The sequence below is a fragment of the Oryzias latipes genome, chromosome 5, assembly GCF_053564925.1.
Source record: "Oryzias latipes strain Hd-rR chromosome 5, Olatipes_Hd-rR_3.1".
In the NCBI taxonomy this organism is placed as follows: domain Eukaryota; kingdom Metazoa; phylum Chordata; class Actinopteri; order Beloniformes; family Adrianichthyidae; genus Oryzias; species Oryzias latipes.
In genome coordinates this window covers 3,974,590-3,992,624 of record NC_136241.1, presented here as the reverse complement: position 1 = coordinate 3,992,624, position 18,035 = coordinate 3,974,590, and the positions used below count along the sequence as shown (strand labels likewise).

Below are 18,035 nucleotides of genomic sequence, written 5' to 3'. Positions count from 1 at the left end.
GTGTACGTGAATATTTTCATGCAGATAGACTTTGTCCAGCATCACCCTCTGAAGAGTTCATGAGGAGCCCGAGCTCAGATCCTGCACATGCGCAGAAGAAACGAGGGAATACCAATGACAGGGGAGATTCCTGAGCGTTTGTTCTATAAACAATCCTAACTTCTAAAATTAAATCCACTTCGTTGCGTTCAAAGATAATTAATCTACGCTTGGACACGCCCTTATGACGTCAGACTGACGTGTGTTAAAAGCCGGCGCGAGGACTCCGGTGCTCCCAAGCCACCGCGCGCAGCCCGAAGATGGTGCAGCCGCTCGTCCTGACCGCAGCGCTGATGCTGACCTCCTGCCTCGCAGCCAGACTCTGGTAAGTCACGTCTGTGCTGTTCAAAGGAGAACCCAAGCGGGAAAACGTAGTTTTGGGGCGTTTTGTTTTGTTTTAATGCATTTTTACTCGACTTTAGGCTAAAGATGATCTGGCTGCCTGTCCTCACCGCAGTGATGATGATGATGATGCTGACCCTCTTCATGACAGCTAGACGCAGGTCAGTCACCTCTGGGTTACTGAAAAAGTGTCATTCATGGCTTTTTCAAATTCACTTTTAAATTCTAATCCCACAAATGTACGACTTTGCTTTGCCTGAATATTGTTCCACCTTTGAATGTTTTTAAGTTTTCTAATTAACTGCAAAGGATTACATTTCTACCTGGTTGTTTTTTATATTATTTCAAGAAAACCCTTTTCTCTCCAAAGTTTCTCTTGATGTAATAAAATAGCCTAGTATATATGTTGGCTAATAGCTTGGTAATTCATTTCAAAAATGTATTAGTTGGTTATTTTAATTAACCTTAAATTAAGTTTTTTTTTTTTTCAAAGAATGAATAAAAGAACAAACAAATGTCTGACCTTTATTTCTGTATTTGTAGATCCAACAGAGAGCCTCCTCTGGACAAAGGGCTCATTCCTTGGCTGGGCCATGCTCTGGAATTTGGAAAAGACGCCTCCAAGTTTATTAAGCGAATGAAAGAAAAGCACGGAAACATTTTCACTGTAAGTACCACTAGAAATGTAGACATAATCTGAATTAAAATAGATTTTTCTGAGCTAGCTTAGTAGTAGTTTAGTTTTAAGTTTTTTTTTACTGGATCTGAAAATTTCGAGAACCCAAAAAAGGAAAGACAAACCTCTTCCAATAAAAACAAATAAAGGTATTAAATGCAAAATTAAACGTTCACATCGGACAGAACAGAGGTCTGTTGCTTCAAAGGCTTTTAAGCTGATGCTAACTTGCACTCTCTCTTTTAAAAGTTGTTGTTTAATGAGCAGCTTATACATTTTCATTAAACCATGAAGTATTAGTGAAATGTTTCAACAGCAGAGAAATATCATAAACACTTTTTATCCATCAAAAAAGTGTATTTTCAATTTATAAAGGAGGAATAAAATCATTCTAAAATCATGCTTGCTTAAGTAGTAAAGTCATTTTTTTTTATCTATTATGTTATTTTTTAATTGTCTTTTTTGAAATAAATGATCCTGATATTGTCGGAAGTTTGTGCTTTCCAGCATTTTCTATTAAAATGCAGATTTTTTATACACATCATTATCTCCAAATGAGGTTTCTGCTATTTTAGAATAATTTATATATTTTTCTGACACAAGATTTTACAAATGTTACATTGCCTTTTTTTTAAATAAAAAGGCTTTTAATTTTATGTTGATTTGGGTTCATGAAAGCTAACACCCGACTTGGGAATTTAGCAACGTTTGGGAAAGATTGTGCTGAAATATGTGCTGGTTTAGTGTCAGAGAAAAAGAATAAAATCTAATCAGGATGGTTTGTTTTTCACTTGTTCATATGTTCCACTAAGCGACTCATTTGTCCTCCGCTGACGTACAGGTGCGTGCTGCAGGTCGCTACGTGACCTTGCTTCTGGATCCCCACTCCTACGACGCAGTCATCGGTGATTCAGAGTCTCTGGACTTCACTCGCTACGCACAGGTGCTCATGGAGAGGATCTTTGACCTGCAGCTTCCGCACAACCAGCCGGATAAAGTCAAGGAGATGATGAAGAGGTAGAGCTGCACGGCCGTAACCACAAGCATGAAAAGAACTTTCATGTTTAACAGTTGTGAATCTGAAAGCAGCGCCTGGCATCTGCCCTGTCATGTTACAGGAAAAGAATCCATGCAGATTTTCCTGTTGAACCCACTGCTTTTTTAAGATGATACTATTGTTTACTGCATTCATAGCTGTATTGTTTACTCTTATCTGTGTTAAAAAGGTTGCGTAAAACTTTGCATTTATGTGTAAAATGTATGTTTAGGTGCTTTGCTTCTTTTGTTTAACCACTAATGCTGTTGTCATGTAATAATGAGTTACATATTTCCAGCAATTTCTGGTTAATGAATTATGTTTCCTCCAAAGGTCTTCCTTTAACCTTTTCTTGGCTCACCTGTTGCACACTTTTGTGTCGGCAGGCACTTCCTGGGAGTGAATTTGTCCAGGCTCAACAGCACCATGAGCAGACACTTGCAGGCCGTCCTGAAAGCTGAGACGCCTCAGAACCAGCGGGACTGGAAAGAGGAGGGACTCTTCGACCTCTGTTACAGATTACTCTTCAAGTATGGAGAAGCCTACATCGTTAAACAGTTTACTCACCACTTAGCTCTGTTTTCTTTTGTTTGTAAATGCAGAAAGAAAGATCATGACAGCGCCCTGTCACACAAATATTAAAGGCCAATTTTCCACCCTGAAGGTTGTGATTGAAAATGCTCTTTCCCCTAAAGGAATCCTCATAAACAAAAGCAAAACATAAACAGAGTTAAACAGATAGTTGCTTACTAGGGTAGTGTTCAAATGCTGTGGGTGTGCCAGTGGAAAATATTTAAATTGTATTTCTTTTAAAAGGAAACACCTGAGAGGTTATCTATTTGTCTCAAGAAAAAAAAAATGATAGGTATTTTTTAACCTGTGATGGTGCTGCGCTGTCTTACACTTGTCTTTTTGTTGCAGGGCGGGCTATATGGGCCTGTTCGGCGGGGAGAAGAACAACAACAGCGTGGACCCCTCCAGCATCTATGACGAGTACAAGAAGTTTGACAGCCTCCTAACCAAAATGGCCCGAGGCACGCTAAAAGCAGGTGAGCATTCTCAAAACAACATTTCAGACATGTTTGTAGGCGGGTTGGTCCCCCACAGCTGTTACTGATGAGTCTGACATCACCGATGGGCTCTGCCTTTGATTTGTTTTGTGGTTGCCATGGGAAAGGGTGTGCTTGCGTTGGTTGCTCAGACTTCTTTGTGACGACACTGTGATCAAACGTGTTGACTGTCACAGCAGTGACAGCTGACATTAGGGTGTTTCTTTTCGAGATCTTACAGCAGGTCCACCCATATTGAACAAAAAAAAAGCCTGTCATTGTCGTTCTGTGGTTACATGACCGCTCATGACGGTGTTGCATAACATTTCTGTCCCTCTCCAAACACTCATTTGCCAGCTGGTTTCTTTTTGTGACCCTCTCTGACGCTCTGTGTCCGACAGAGGAGAAGAAGGCAGCAACGGGTTTGCAGAGAAAGCTCTGGGAGCTTCTGGCTCAGGCCGGTCAGACCGAGGACTGCGGGTCAAGCCCGTGGCTCCACGCCTACAGGCGGCTCCTGGAGGACGATGGGGTCGATGAAGAGACACAAAGAAAGGCCATGCTGATGCAGCTCTGGGCCACACAGGTGAGTCAGAGCCTGAGGGAGTGGTTTTCATGTAATAACAATGCAGGGACTTCCCTTGTGATGTTATTCATAGATAAAATAAAGTGCGCGCAAAATCACACGATACTGTGACTGTGGAGTAGTTTCTGTTTAATGCTTTGAGGGCAAACACAGAAAACCAGTACTCTTATTTGGCACACGGGTGTGCTGTTCACCTCGGATTCAGGGAAACGAATGCTTTTTCTCCAGCATACACTTTCAATTTCTAACAAAACTGCAACGCTAGTTGAACATCTGTATCCACAAAAATCCATGTTTAATCTTTACTTAATCTGTGGAATATAATGTATATGATTATTTAAAAAAAGTCTTCGTTTAAAATAACTTTACTGCATTCATCTGTACCTCAATTAAAAACAAATGAATGGTGAGAAGGGTTGACATTGCATTTTGTAGGTTTAAGATTTGAAGTAAAACTTGTTTTTTTTCTAAAGTTGCAGCCTCACATGTAATGCATCACCTGCAGGATTTGAGAGGTTTACTGAATCGAAGGCATTTAATCTGATGTTTGCTTTGGTTAGGCAACGGATTACACACACTCTCTCGTAAAAGTGTATTTTACTTTGAGTCACATCAGCATTTCCATATAAAAATGAAACCTTTTAACAGCAGAGAACTGTTCACTACACGTCTGAATGAATTCTAAACAATAATTAGTAAATACATTTTTTTATTCAGAATTTCTACGTTAAATAAAACCAAATTGAATCACTATTGTCAATTTAAAGAAGTGTATAATTTTCAAAAGGATTTTTGTGTTTTTTTATACCTAGCCTTCATCATTTCTGTTGTTTCCTTTAATCATATCGGACTCTGTTTGAGACGTAACTTCACGGCTTTGATGCGTGTGGGACGGTATGGAGGCCGTGTCTCTAATGGCTTTCCTTTTTAAGTAAACCGTTACTGCACCAAGCGCTGTCAGTTGTGAGACAAACCAGATCGTGGCTGCTCTCGTCCCAGATGCATGAAGGGAGGTGTTGCTTTTTTCCGATTTCCCACAGGTGTGACACGAATTTGACAAACAATTTCACGGTTCTTTGTGGTTTATTGGAAATCTGACAGAAGTTAGATATCAGCTCTGCAGATTTATTCATCATGTTTGCTGAACCCTGCAGCCGCCTTGGCGGTAACTGAAGGATTCATGACATCCTCATAATAGTTTGTGTTTTTTTTTTTCCAGGGTAATGTTGGTCCTGCAGCATTTTGGCTCTTGGGTTACCTGTTGACAAATCCTGAAGCTCTGAAGGCGGTTCAGAGGGAGTTTGGCCAAATGAGACATATGGAGACTTTCAGGACAACTTCCACGGACAGATCTGTCAACACCCCAGTATTCGGTGAGGAGTTTATCCAAAGTTTTTATATTGTTGCCTACTGAAAACTAATGTTTAATTGTAACAGCTGCTGTGTTTCATTTCTCTCTGTCTTCACTTTCAGTCCTCAAACTACAGTTTTTATGTCCCTCCAGCTTACAATGTGTCATTTCAAGTTTAAATTTGCTTTCAAATCTTTCATTTTTTTTAGTTTAGTTTTTTGTTCACTATCAATTGATCCTGATCTTACCCCATACATTACCCTCCACTACTACAGTCAATGTAAACAACAAAATTATATTCTATATTGACAGCAAACCTTTTTCAAAAGCAGAAAATTGCTAAATCATGTGGGCTGAGTTGATAAAATAGATTCATAGATCGGAATCAATCCAAGCTTAATAAATCAATAATTGATCCATAAATGTCCAGATCGATCTTTTATGCCTTTCCTTTGCTGTTGACCTAATGTTTAACAGCAGTAAAGCCAAAGTCTGCTAGCTTGATTCTAACGTATACAAGAAGTTCCTATAGGAAGGCTAATGCTAACGCCCGTTTGACCTAAACAGACGTTGGTGACTAAAGGAACAGCTTTATGCTCACATGCATGAATTTTCCAAACTCTTTTAGGGAAATATATTTTAAATTAACCATTTGTGTTCTAAATCACCGTGTTTTAAAAGAATCGAACTGATCCAGGCTCTGGCGAATCAAATCAATTGTGGAAACTATCGATGATACCCAGCCCTATAAACCATTGCAAAATTATTGAAGAACAAGCAAGATGTTACCCTTATTGAATAAAAAATCATTTCTGCCTTTCCTCTCTCAGACAGCGCCTTGGAAGAGACTCTGAGACTCACTGCTGCCCCCTTCATCACAAGAGAAGTGGTTCAAGAGAAGATCCTCTGCATGGCTGATGGCCAAGAGTACCTGCTAAGAAAAGGGGACAGATTATGTTTGTTCCCCTTCATCAGCCCTCAAATGGACCCTGAGATTTATCACGAGCCGCAGGTTTGTCTTTCTATCTTGGGGAAGAAGCTTCTGCCACTTTTTGCAGCCTCTCAGAACTCTCCTGTGCTGCCAACAGGAGCAGTAGTAATTGTCTTAGGGGCTTGTTAGAGACAGACTTACGTGTAATTAGAACCAGTAGCTGTTTGTGTAAGGAGGAAGCAGCACCTGTATGAAGCAAACCTTGGACGACCGGGTGAGAGGTCAGTCCAGATCTGTGGGTCACTAAGGGATAAGCGTGGGAGGGAGAAGGAACTGATAGCCGTGTGAACGTTTATGGTAGACTGCAGTGAGAAAAGGGAGGGAGAAAGCTCCTGCCAGGCACAAAATGTAGAGGAGGAAAAAGCATTTTGTAATTAGTAATGATTATTTTTTCTCATTTTTGGTGACTCCTAAACAAACACAAAATTGTGTTTTCTTTCTAGAAATTCAAGTACGACCGCTTCCTGAACGAGGATGGATCAGTAAAGAAAGACTTTTATAAAGGGGGGAAGAAGCTGAAATATTACACCATGCCATGGGGGGCGGGCACCAATGGCTGTGTGGGAAAGTCCTTTGCCATCAGCACCATCAGACAGTGAGTGTCCCAGATCCGTTTTGCTTTGTGGCTCTCAAAGTAAAGATCAAAATATTTCACATCCCCACCAAATGTCCTCATTTTGCTGTTTTGTCTTTGTTCCCACTCCAGGTTTGTCTACATGGTGTTGACTAACTACAGTTTGGAACTCTGTGACCCAAATGCTCAGTTACCAGAGATAAATGCCAGCCGCTATGGATTTGGAATGCTACAGCCCGAAGGAGACTTGCCTGTGCGATACAGACCCAAAAATGCACACTAGAGAAGCAGGGATTCTCTTTAAACACATTTCTGACCAAAAGAACTGTAAATAGCTTTGAAATACATGTTTTTTATATATATATTTATACATTATAAGTACTTTTTCTATTTATAATAAAACATTAAAATGATTTTTTACACTGTTGTTAGGCTTTTTTGTGAACTTTCTTTATTTCCTTCAGACTCCTTTTTGGAAGAAAAAAAACAGTCCTTTTTTAAAACTTTAGTGTTCAAAAAGTGAAAGACTTTCATCATGGTTCACTGAAACAACCAGCTAAGGTGCATTAAATGCACATACTGTCTTTTCTGGCACAAACATGACACAAAAGGGTTTTTTTTTAAAACCCATCCACTAAAAAGTGTGTTTTTAACATGTTATTGTTGCATATTTCTGATGATGGAGGACATGTAATAAAATTTAAGAGTAAATTTGTATTTTCTATAGAATTCTTTTTATTCAAACTGCCGGAGGACTCAGGAGCAGATGCAAAAATGCTGTTGGAAAAAGCTTGTATAGGTGTGATTTAAAAACTACCATGGTGGGCCACAAGCTTCCTGCTCCACTTCATTCTGATGCATCCACTTGTAAACAAATAGATTCATGTACATCTCTGTTTTCCTCGTCTGAGCTGGAATCTGACTTAAAACTGTACGACTGTATAGTACCAGTAACGTTAGCTTAGGGGTGTGAGGGGCCGTAAGCTAGTGGCAGAGAACATCAACATGCCTGAGGGAGTTTGCTTATCCCACGCCAGCAGTCTTACCCACAACACAGAGGTGAATTTCTAACGAACTACTGCCGCTCTGCAGACACTATCCCCGAGGATCCATCAAAGATTTTTAGGATTTTGGCTCAAATGCCATTAAAAGACCACTGTGGACGCTGTGAAAATATTTAAGAAGATGATCAGAGTGAGGACTTTAAGGTTCCACATAAAGTAAAGCAAATAGAGATTGTTTACAGGTTCCAGACCTTAGGTCCAAGTCATAAAGGAATTGTATGGTTGTTAGATGTCCAAGTGCCCAGCTATAGTGTGCAATCAGGCCATATGAAACAAAAGATAGTTTTTTTTTGTTGGGGCAGCTGTAATAAGTTGAGAATTCCAGAGTCTCATAAGGACACATAAAGTACTGTAAACAAACCAGTCATCTGCAGTGTACTTTCATCTGCTGGGCTGGCACATCCCTGCTGTTTGCAGAGGGATTGAAGTGGAAACTTTACTCGGTAATTGGTGTCTTGTAGGAGAATGCCTACCATAGTTTTTCTTCACTGTTTTGACTTCTGCTTCTTTTTCTAAATCTGTTCAAGACAGCCCACAACAGAAGGAGGTTTACATGGGGTAGCTCACTCTCCCTGTGTCAGAAAAACGTATTTGAACATGAGGACACGTGAGCCATATCCTTCCCTCCCTCACTTCCCAAGGCTGCTGCTGTCTTCAGTGAACATGTGATCGTTTGAACCCACATCAGTGGGATTCCACTTTAGCCCCACAGTCATTTGTGACGATCTGCGGGCTGGAGTCGCCGGCTCCGAGGGGGTTAACCTCACGCAGGATGCGCCGCTGAAGGACCTGAATGAAATCAGCTCGGGTAGGATCTACGTTCACAGTCGCGGGCGCCGGCCACTCTCACTGCAAGCAAGTGGAGGCTGATCCTCAGGGTCTACTTGTTGATGCGCAGCGGGAGTGGAGCACAGGAACCACCGGCTCATCCTGACGGTTCCTGGTTGTTGTATTTTTTTTAACCATGTCGGTGCGTAATTTACGATGCGACCATCAGCTGCCAGCAGCGGATAGGAGTATTTTCCAGGCTTAACAAGTTAGCGCACTCATTCAGGAAAACATGCCGCTCCATGAGATAGATCGGGACATAAAGACTACATGTATGTATCTTTGTACTTTTTGTGTGTCAAAGATTTAATTTGTTAATCAGTCCCATAGGTGACCAGTGTGAATAAAACGCAGACAAGCCGCAGTAAAACCAAACCTGACGCGCGTTTTGCTGCAATAACTTGCATTTTTAAGCCCCCGGTTTTTTCCAACTGGGGGATAATATGTAAAATGCCAATTAGCTTGTGAGAACTATCAAAGAATGATATCCCATCAGAGCGGTCCGGGACAGAATAGCGCGCGTTAATCAAAGTTGATAATCGGTGTCAGCATTAGTCCAGATTAATGCCCCTCTGGAGAACAGCTCGTCCGTGCGTTCACATCACAGCCGCATGGAACGCCGCAACTTTCAGGCTGAATTGATTGCGAGCCGCTGTGGCGCTGACACCTTCCAGCACCACGGACAGCGACAGCGTGGCAGATTGACGGATGGGGCGTTTCAGCACCGGACAGAGCTCCCGGACGGGGCTGTTGTTGGCCGGGGCTCCCCCCACCGTAACCCGTGTCAGCAAGAAAAGCGGCTGTGCCTCTTAAAGCTGATTAAAATATCTATTTGCTTCTCTGATGAGTGGATAAACCACCTGACATTGCTGCTGTAGGACACCCGGCCATGGCCGCTCATCACACCCTGAATGAGTTCATTTTTGTTTGTTTTTCAGACACAAGAAGCGACGGGGGCCCCTGATGCCGCCATTCCCAAGACTCATGTCTCATTGAGGTTCCAGACTGCTTACAGTCTTTTCGAGAGTCGGACTGACTTGAGTGAAGATGATCAAAACAGCCCCGAGTCGGTCGGCCACCACGCTGCCGCCGGAGACCATCGACATCATCCGGAACAAAACCCACTCCCGCAGAGTGAGACTCAACGTCGGGGGTCTCCTCCACGAGGTCCTGTGGAGGACGCTGGAAAGACTGCCACGCACCAGGCTGGGCAAGCTGCGGGACTGCAACACCCACGACTCCATCATGGAAATATGCGACGACTACAGCTTGGATGGCAACGAGTACTTCTTCGACAGACACCCTGGCGCCTTCACCTCTATTCTGAACTTCTACCGCACAGGGAAGTTGCACATGATGGAGGAGATGTGCGCCCTCTCCTTCAGCCAAGAGCTGGACTTCTGGGGCATCGACGAGATCTACCTGGAGTCCTGCTGCCAGGCCAGGTACCACCAAAAGAAGGAGCAGATGAACGAGGAGCTCAAAAGAGAGGCCGAGAACATGCGGGAGCGGGAGGGAGAGGAGTTTACCACCACGTGCTGCTCAGAGAAGAGGAAGAAACTGTGGGACCTCTTGGAAAAGCCCAGCTCGTCATTTGCTGCGAAGGTAAAATCTTTCTGTTTTTCCAAAGAAACCTTAAGCAGCAGGTACTGTGTTGATGTGGGAGGTGAACCTGGCTTCAGTTCAAGTTTAAGATTCTCTGAATCCTGAACATGAATCCCATGCAGGGAGGTGGATGTCTGACCACTTTTAATCACTGTTTTCATGGGAGAAAAAGGAAAATCTTATGAAAATCAAAGATGTCATCCTCAACTTAAATGTCATGACTGCTGTGCTGCTTTGTATTCTTCTGGAAAGTCAATTAAAACCTTTTATTATTGGAGCTGGTTAAGTTATTTTGGAAAACATGGCAACCGTCATTGTTTCTCTTTATTAGTTTCAGTCAAATAGAGGCCAGTGTTGTCAAACTGCAGATATCTCAGGTAATTAATGGGTGTTTGCTTTTTCAGAGACAACAAAGGGGAGGTGATGATCAATTACTGAGTTGTCAGCGTAGTGAGCAACCTTCCTGCAAAATATGTATTTTTAGCCCTTCATGTAACACCCACCGTGCTCAGCCAGCCTTCTTGGCTTTATTAGCCACCTTTGCTCAGTCAGTCATCTAGATCATTAAGAGATGTATGGCTCCAGGACAAGAACACAGGAACTTTCCTTTGTTGGATCAATCATATTAACAGCACTTTTAATGAAACTAACTGCTTAAATACACAGCCAGACTATTATACCCAGTTTTAAAGCCATTTAAAACACTCTTGACTTTAGGAAACGATTAACTGTTCAGTCAGTTTGCACCAAATGTTTAAGTACATTTTTGTCGAAGAAAGGGAAATCCCCTTTGTCCTTGCACATTCTCAATCACTGCACTGTGATTAGTAATGTCCCAGTTACAGAAGAGACAAAAACAACTCCACTGATGAGATCTACAGTAGGAAATACGGGCTCAGTAGCACAGGTCGTTATTGTAAATATGTTTTTGATAAGTTACCTGGTTAAATAAAGGTTGAATTAAAAAAAAGGGGGAACATAAACTATAATGGTCAAACCATCCTCAAAGAAATGCTCAACATCCTCTTTGAACAGGAGTTCCTGCATAATTAATGTAACTCATCCATTAAAAAAAACCCTGCTCTATTTTTGACCTTAATTCGAAAGTATTCAATCATGTTGCAGCATCACAGCTGGAACATTCAGCTTGGTATTCATGCATGCAGGCTGCTGTTCTGACTGCCAAGGAATAAAGGTGCTCCATAAACAAGAGGAGAATCTTACATTTTACTTAAACAGAAATCAAACACTCGGATGTTCTGATCTTCTTCTTTCTCTTTCGGCTTTTCCCATCAGGGGTCGCCACAGCGAATCATCCTTTTCCACCTCACTCTATCATGGACATCTTCTACCCTAACATTAGCCAACTTCATGTCCTCTGTTAAGACATCCATGTATCTCCTCTTTGGCCGTCCTCTTGCCCTCCTGCCAGGCAGCTCCATCTCCAACATCCTTCTACCAATATATCCACTATCCCTCCTCTGAACATGTCCAAACCATCTCAGTCTGGCTTCTCTGACTTTGTCGCTAACACAGGCAACATGAGCCGTCCCTCTGATGTACTCGTTCCTTATCCTGTCTAACCTGGTCACTCCTAAGGAGAACCTCAACATCTTCATCTCCGCTACCTCCATCTCAGCCTCTTGTCTCTGTCTCACTGCTACCGTCTCTAACCCATAGAGCAGAGCTGGTCTCACCACTGTCTTGTACACCTTTCCTTTGAGTCTTGCTGGCACTCTTCTGTCACACAACACTCCTGACACTTTCCTCCAACCGCTCCAACCTGCCTGCACTCGCCTCTTCACCTCTTTTCCACAATCCCCATCACACTGAACTGTTGACCCCAAGTACTTAAACTCCTGCACCTTCTTCACCTCAGTCCCCTGTAACCTAACGCTTCTACCTTGATCCCTCTCGTTCAGACACATGTATTCTGTCTTACTACGACTGACCTTCATACCTCTTCTTTCCAGAGCAAACCTCCACCTCTCTAGCTGTTCCTCCACCTGCTCTCTACTCTCACTGCAAATTACAATGTCATCCGCAAACATCATTGTCCAGGGAGATTCCTGTCTTACCTCGTCTGTCAGCCTGTCCATCAGCATAGCAAACAAAAAAGGACTCAAAGCTGATCCTTGGTGTAGTCCCACCTCCACCTTGAACTCCTCTGTCTGACCTACAGCACATCTCACCACCGTCATACTTCTCTCATACATGTCCTGAACTACTCTGACATACTTTTCTGCCACTCCAGACGACCTCATACAGTACCACAGCTCCTCCCTCGGCACCCTGTCATACGCCTTCTCTAAATCTACGAACACACAATGCAGCTCCTTCTGACCTTCTCTGTACTTTTCCATCAACATTCTCAAAGCAAAAATGGCATCAGTGGTGCTCTTACGGGGCATGAAACCATACTGCTGCTCACAAATCTCCACCTTCTTCCTAAGCCTGGCTTCCACTACTCTTTCCCACAGCTTCATTGTGTGGCTCATCAACTTTATTCCTCTATAGTTGCTGCAGTTCTGCGTGTCACCCTTGTTCTTAAAGATTGGGACCAGAACGCTTCTCCTCCATTCCTCAGGCATCTTCTCACTCTCTAAAATCCTATTGAACAACCTTGTTAGAAATTCCACTGCTGTCTCTCCTAGGCACTTCCATACCTCCACAGGTACGTCATCAGGACCAACGGCCTTTCCGCTCTTCATCCTTTTCAGAGCCTTCCTAACCTCATCCTTTCCAATCTCTGCTACTTCCTGCTCCACAACAACCACATCTTCCTCCCTTCTTTCCCTGTCATTTTCCTCGTTCATCAGCTCCTCAAAATACTCCTTCCATCTTTTCTGTACACTCTCTTGGGTTGTTAGCACCTTTCCATCTCTGTCCTTAATCACCCTTATCTGTTGCACGTCCTTCCCATCTCTGTCTCTCTGTCTGGCTAGCCTGTACAAGTCCTTCTCTCCTTCCTTTGTGTCTAACCTGTCATAAAGCTCATCGTAAGCTTTCTGTTTGGCCTTTGCCACCTCTCTCTTCACTCTACGCTGCGCTTCCTTGTACTCCTGTCTACCTTCCTCAGTCCGTTCTACATCCCACTTCCTTTTAGCCAACCTCTTCCTCTGGACGCAGTCCTGTACTTCCTCATTCCACCACCAAGTGTCTTTACCGTCTTTCCTCTTTCCAGATGACACACCTAGCACCTTCCTACCTGTTTCCCTGATAATTTCTGCTGTAGTTTCCCAGTCATCTGGAAGCTCATCCTGACCACCCAGGACCTGTCTCAACTTCTGCCTAAATTCCTCACAAGTTTCTTCATTCTGTAACTTCCACCACTTGGTCTTCTTTTCTGTTTTCCCTCTCTTCTTCTTCCTGACCTCCAGAGTCATCTTACACACCACCATGCGGTGCTGTCTGGCTACACTCTCTCCTACTACCACTTTGCAGTCATTAACCTCTCTCAAATGACCTCGTCTACATAGGATGTAGTCCACCTGAGTACTCCTACCTCCACTTCTGTATGTCACTCTATGTTCCTCTCTCTTCTGGAAGTAAGTGTTGACTACAGCCATTTCCATCCTCTTCGCAAAGTCCACCACCATCTGTCCCTCCAGATTCCTTTCCTTCACACCAAACCTGCCCATCACCTCCTCATCACCTCTGTTGCCCTCACCAACATGCCCATTAAAGTCTGCTCCAATAACAACTCTCTCTCCTCTGGGAAAACTCTCTATGACCTCATCCAACTCACTCCAGAATCTCTCCTTCACTTCTAACTCACAGCCAACCTGTGGCGCATACCCACTGACTACATTCACCATCACCCCTTCAATTTCTAACTTTAGGCTCATCATCCTGTCTGAGACTCTTTTCACCTCTAGAACACTGTTTACAAACTCCCCCTTCAGAATCACTCCTACCCCGTTTCTCTTCCTATCAACACCATGATAGAACAGTTTGTACCCTCCTCCAATACTACGTGCCTTGCTGCCCTTCCACCTTGTCTCCTGCACACACAGTACATCTACCTTCCTTCTCTCCATCATGTCTGCCAGCTCTCTGCCTTTCCCTGTCATTGTGCCAACGTTAAGAGTCCCTATTCTCAAACCTATGTTCCTGCCTTTTCCCTTCTCTCTCTGGCCACGGACCCTTCTGCCTCCCCTCTTTCTTCCACCAACAGTAGTCAAATTTCCACCGACACCCTGTAGGTTAACAGCATCGGTGGCGGTCGTTGTTAACCCGGGCCTCGACCGATCCGGTATGTCTAAAGTGTTGTGGATGATTCGCATGGTTATTTTGGCAATTTTTTACGCCGGATGCCCTTCCTGACGCAACCCTCTCTATTTATCCGGGCTTGGGACCGGCACACAAGTTACTGGCTTGCAACCCCTGTGGCTAGATTCATTGACTCGGATGTTCTGATACATAGTTGTATTTTTACTTTTTTTTTTTACTTTCTTTTTTGGGTTTTGATAAGTGACATGTTCTGTTTTCAAAAGTTCCAACTATGTTTAACTCTTATTTTGAAAGACACAATCACAACATTAAGGTCATTAAGATAACAGAAGAAACCTGCTGACTTCCATCCTTACATAGCAGAATTTCTTTTTCCCTTGAATATTATTGATGTTAGATTTATTAATTGATTGAATAAACATGATCAATTTCCCTGAAGAGAAACTGAACTGCACAATCAGAGCAAATAAATTCAGACAAGAGTCATGCAGCACAACTCAAAAACATCGGAAATATAATTTAACACAAAAACCACACAAACAGCCAAAACAAACAGGAGCTCTCAGATTTTTGTCTATAAGTCAGAATAAGATTTAACACTTTTTTTGCTGCTTTTGCATCTGAATACACTATATTATATGTCAAAGGCCCTCAAAGAGACTTTTTCTAAAACACTTCCAACGGCACAAAATGTCCACAAAATGTTACCATTTTCAAGTGTGTTGGTTTAGAAGTAATGCACATAAAATATAAATCTCTGTATTGTTTACTCCCAATCACATCTATGTTGACCCTCTTGGAGGGTGTAGTTTGTAAAGTTAAAAAAAAGCCCAACATGCACACAAATCCTCAGAGTTTCAAATGCTTTTTTCAGTCTTTGTGACACACAGATGCACTCCCCGATGAACACATCAGAGGCCAGTTCAGCCTTTCTCTCAAGGCCACTCAGACATCAACAGGACTTTCAGTTTTAACCCATTCAGAGCTGATGGACTCCTGAAGCATTAAATCTGACACAGGTCAGAGGTGCCCACAACTACTGAAGAGAGTGAAATCAGTTAAAAAGTCGATGCGTTTGACTGTTTTGCTTCATAACATTTTGCTCTCCTGAATCTACTGCTGCTCACCAAGTTCCAATCTCTAAATATGATTATAAAAAAAAAGAATTGCACAACATTTGTGTTTCAAGCCCCCAAAAAGTTCATGATGTTTTTTATGCAGATATATATTAAGTAAGCTAATTTCAGAAATATCTGTAACACTATGTTTTCATTCTGGGAATTTGGGACTTAAGGCCTTAATCAATATATACAGAACTCTTCTTCTTACACCAGCTTTATCAACACAGAGGCAGTGACAAAGAAAGTATGTGAGAGTACTATTGTGTGTTTTCACGCCCAGTTGAGTTTGTCATTTTACTTTGAATAGAAGAAACTTGCAAGTAATCATTTCATGAAAAAGATAATTTGTTTTTGAAGTTTTTTGTATTTTTAAACCAGCATGGTCCAGTGGTCCAAAGGGCTTGTTGATTGTGCATGAAATCTCCTCACAATGCAGCATGTCACTGCGTGCCTCTGCTGCACTCATGTAATTCAGTCTCAGTGGGGTTGTGGTCACATTCAGAGGTGTTCAATGCAAGAGTTAACTGGAAAAACGTCTGTATTCAAAAAGTCCTTTTGGTATGTCAGTTTTTGTTGTGCAACAGTACTATTCATAAATATTTTATGCTAATGTGTGTATGTTTAGTTTGCACTCTTAAAAACATGGATGAAAGAAAACGTACTCACCACTCTTACTGTGCGGACAGCTATACTGTATAGTATAGTTGAACATAAATAGTAATAATGGCTCCTTTTGTTACGGTTTTGCATCCTGTGAATGTTAGTTTTTGTTTGCTGAGCCCAAACGGTGTCGTCCCGTGAAACTGTGGAGCAGAGGAGGATGCAGAGTAACGAAAACAAACACAAGTTTCTTGAGCTTTCAAAGAGACTATTTGATCTAATTGCACTTCTGGTCCCAGTCAGCCACAGGCAGTTATGACTACAGAGCACTCAAATGTACTTCCTACTGCATGTCTGACATGCCTAATTGACTTCACTGTAAGTACTTTGCTTTGTTGTTTGTAAAGTTTTAGATGTGTGCGACTGAGTTATCACTCTGTGCAGCTTTAGGGTGGAGAGACCTGCTAAGTTCTGCTCCATCCACAAAAGCAGCTGCCTGCTGATAGCTGTGCAGGTCTTTGTGCTTTCATCCAGCAGCAAGTTGGTATCAGAGATGTTGCTGTGCAGTCCATGTGACTTTATGGTTATTTACATCAGTACCCTCAGAGATGAAGCGCACGCCTTCCAACCTTTGTGTGTTTCCGACTTCCTCCATATTTCTTTTTTGTCTTTGCGTGCAGCACAAACCATAACTGGACTCAAACAGGGTGTATTTCATAACTTGTTTTCAAGATTTGTTGCTGGGTTACAGCGACTCCTTAACTGTGCTTTGGCGTGCTTTGAATAGTCATAAATTTGTAGCACATGGGGTTCCAAGCTGCCAAAATGATTTCAGTGTCATATATCACAGCGTGGGCTAACATGAGGAGGGTTTAACACAGAGAAGCAAAGGGCTTTTCTTTGGTCTGTCCCTTTTCTCCTGTTGCACTCTGGTTTCCCAGTATTTAATTATCATGTTAGCAACCAGTAATATGCAGTCTAAAATCAAGAAAAACATATATTGTTTTTTATTAAAATGCAGGCAAACAACAGATGTTAGAAGAATCTGTCAAAGCTAAAAAAAAAATCTTTTTGTACACTTTTCACTTACATACTTATCCCCGCAAATCTTCATTGTAAATTTTCTAATGAGGAAATGTGTGAACTGCTAATTTATTTACTGATTTACATAGTTTTAAAGTGAAAACAGCTATAATTGATTTTAAAGCGTGCCTTTAATCAGCCTGACTAAAAACATAACTGGAAATTTTGGAAGGAGCTTCACATCTACAGAGATGAATAACTTCCTATTAAAATGTCTTTCATCATTAAAAATGTTCCCATTGGTGTTTTAATTTTGATTATGAAGTTTTTAACACAAATCTCCCACAAGCTAAATGTCTAAAAAAAAGCCGTATTTCATGTTTGTCTGAATCCTGTACATGGGCGCGGCTGTTGGTGCAGAGGTGAGTCGCTCCACCCTTGATGCCCCCTTTCTGACGATGATAGCTGTGTCTTGCATGAATGAAGAGCTTGACAGAAGGGGAGGGTACAAACAACACTGACTGACAGTCTCTATTCTCAAAAGTTTCTCTTTAGCATAAAGAAACGGTGAAAAGTGACATATTTGTGGTTCCAAATCGACACTTTTTGAACAATATGTGGAATGACAAAACTAATGTGTTAACCAGACCCTGCTGTTTGATAAATTTACAAACAAAAAAAAGGGTGGTGCAGTGGTTAGCACTCTTGCCTCATAGCAAGAAGGCCCCCAGTTGAACCAGAACACCAATGGGAGTTTGCATGTTCTCTCCTTGCATGCGGGGGCTTTCTCCGGGGACTCTGGCTTCCTCCCACCATTGGTTACTCCAAATTGTCCCTGGATGGGTGTGTCCAGGATGTCCCCCTGTTCGCCCACGAGTGGCTGAGACAGGCTCTAGCAGCCCCGCAACCCTGAAAGTGAC

General features: G+C 42.3%; 2 protein-coding genes across 4 annotated transcripts in view; both read left to right on the top strand.

Annotated features, from left to right (window-relative positions):
- The first annotated feature begins 215 nt into the window (after positions 1 to 215).
- Positions 216 to 7,068, top strand: LOC101170919 (prostaglandin I2 (prostacyclin) synthase). The gene is made up of 11 exons (XM_004068471.5): positions 216 to 364; positions 462 to 542; positions 925 to 1,048; positions 1,899 to 2,074; positions 2,480 to 2,623; positions 3,015 to 3,142; positions 3,544 to 3,725; positions 4,945 to 5,098; positions 5,907 to 6,088; positions 6,511 to 6,662; positions 6,774 to 7,068. The coding sequence occupies exons 1-11, from the start codon at positions 300 to 302 to the stop codon at positions 6,922 to 6,924; spliced, it is 1,539 nt and encodes a 512-aa protein (XP_004068519.2). The 5' UTR covers positions 216 to 299; the 3' UTR covers positions 6,925 to 7,068.
- A 1,218-nt stretch (positions 7,069 to 8,286) lies between these two features.
- LOC101167947 (potassium voltage-gated channel, Shab-related subfamily, member 1) overlaps positions 8,287 to 18,035 on the top strand; it is a 59,610-nt gene continuing 49,861 nt past the window's right edge. The window contains exons 1-2 of one of the 3 annotated variants that reach the window (XM_011474642.4): positions 8,287 to 8,513; positions 9,472 to 10,138. In XM_011474642.4, coding sequence (XP_011472944.1) covers positions 9,581 to 10,138 — 558 coding nt within the window. In that variant the 5' untranslated portion in view covers positions 8,287 to 8,513; positions 9,472 to 9,580. The other 2 variants (XM_004068544.5, XM_078947946.1) reach the window with 2 other exon arrangements.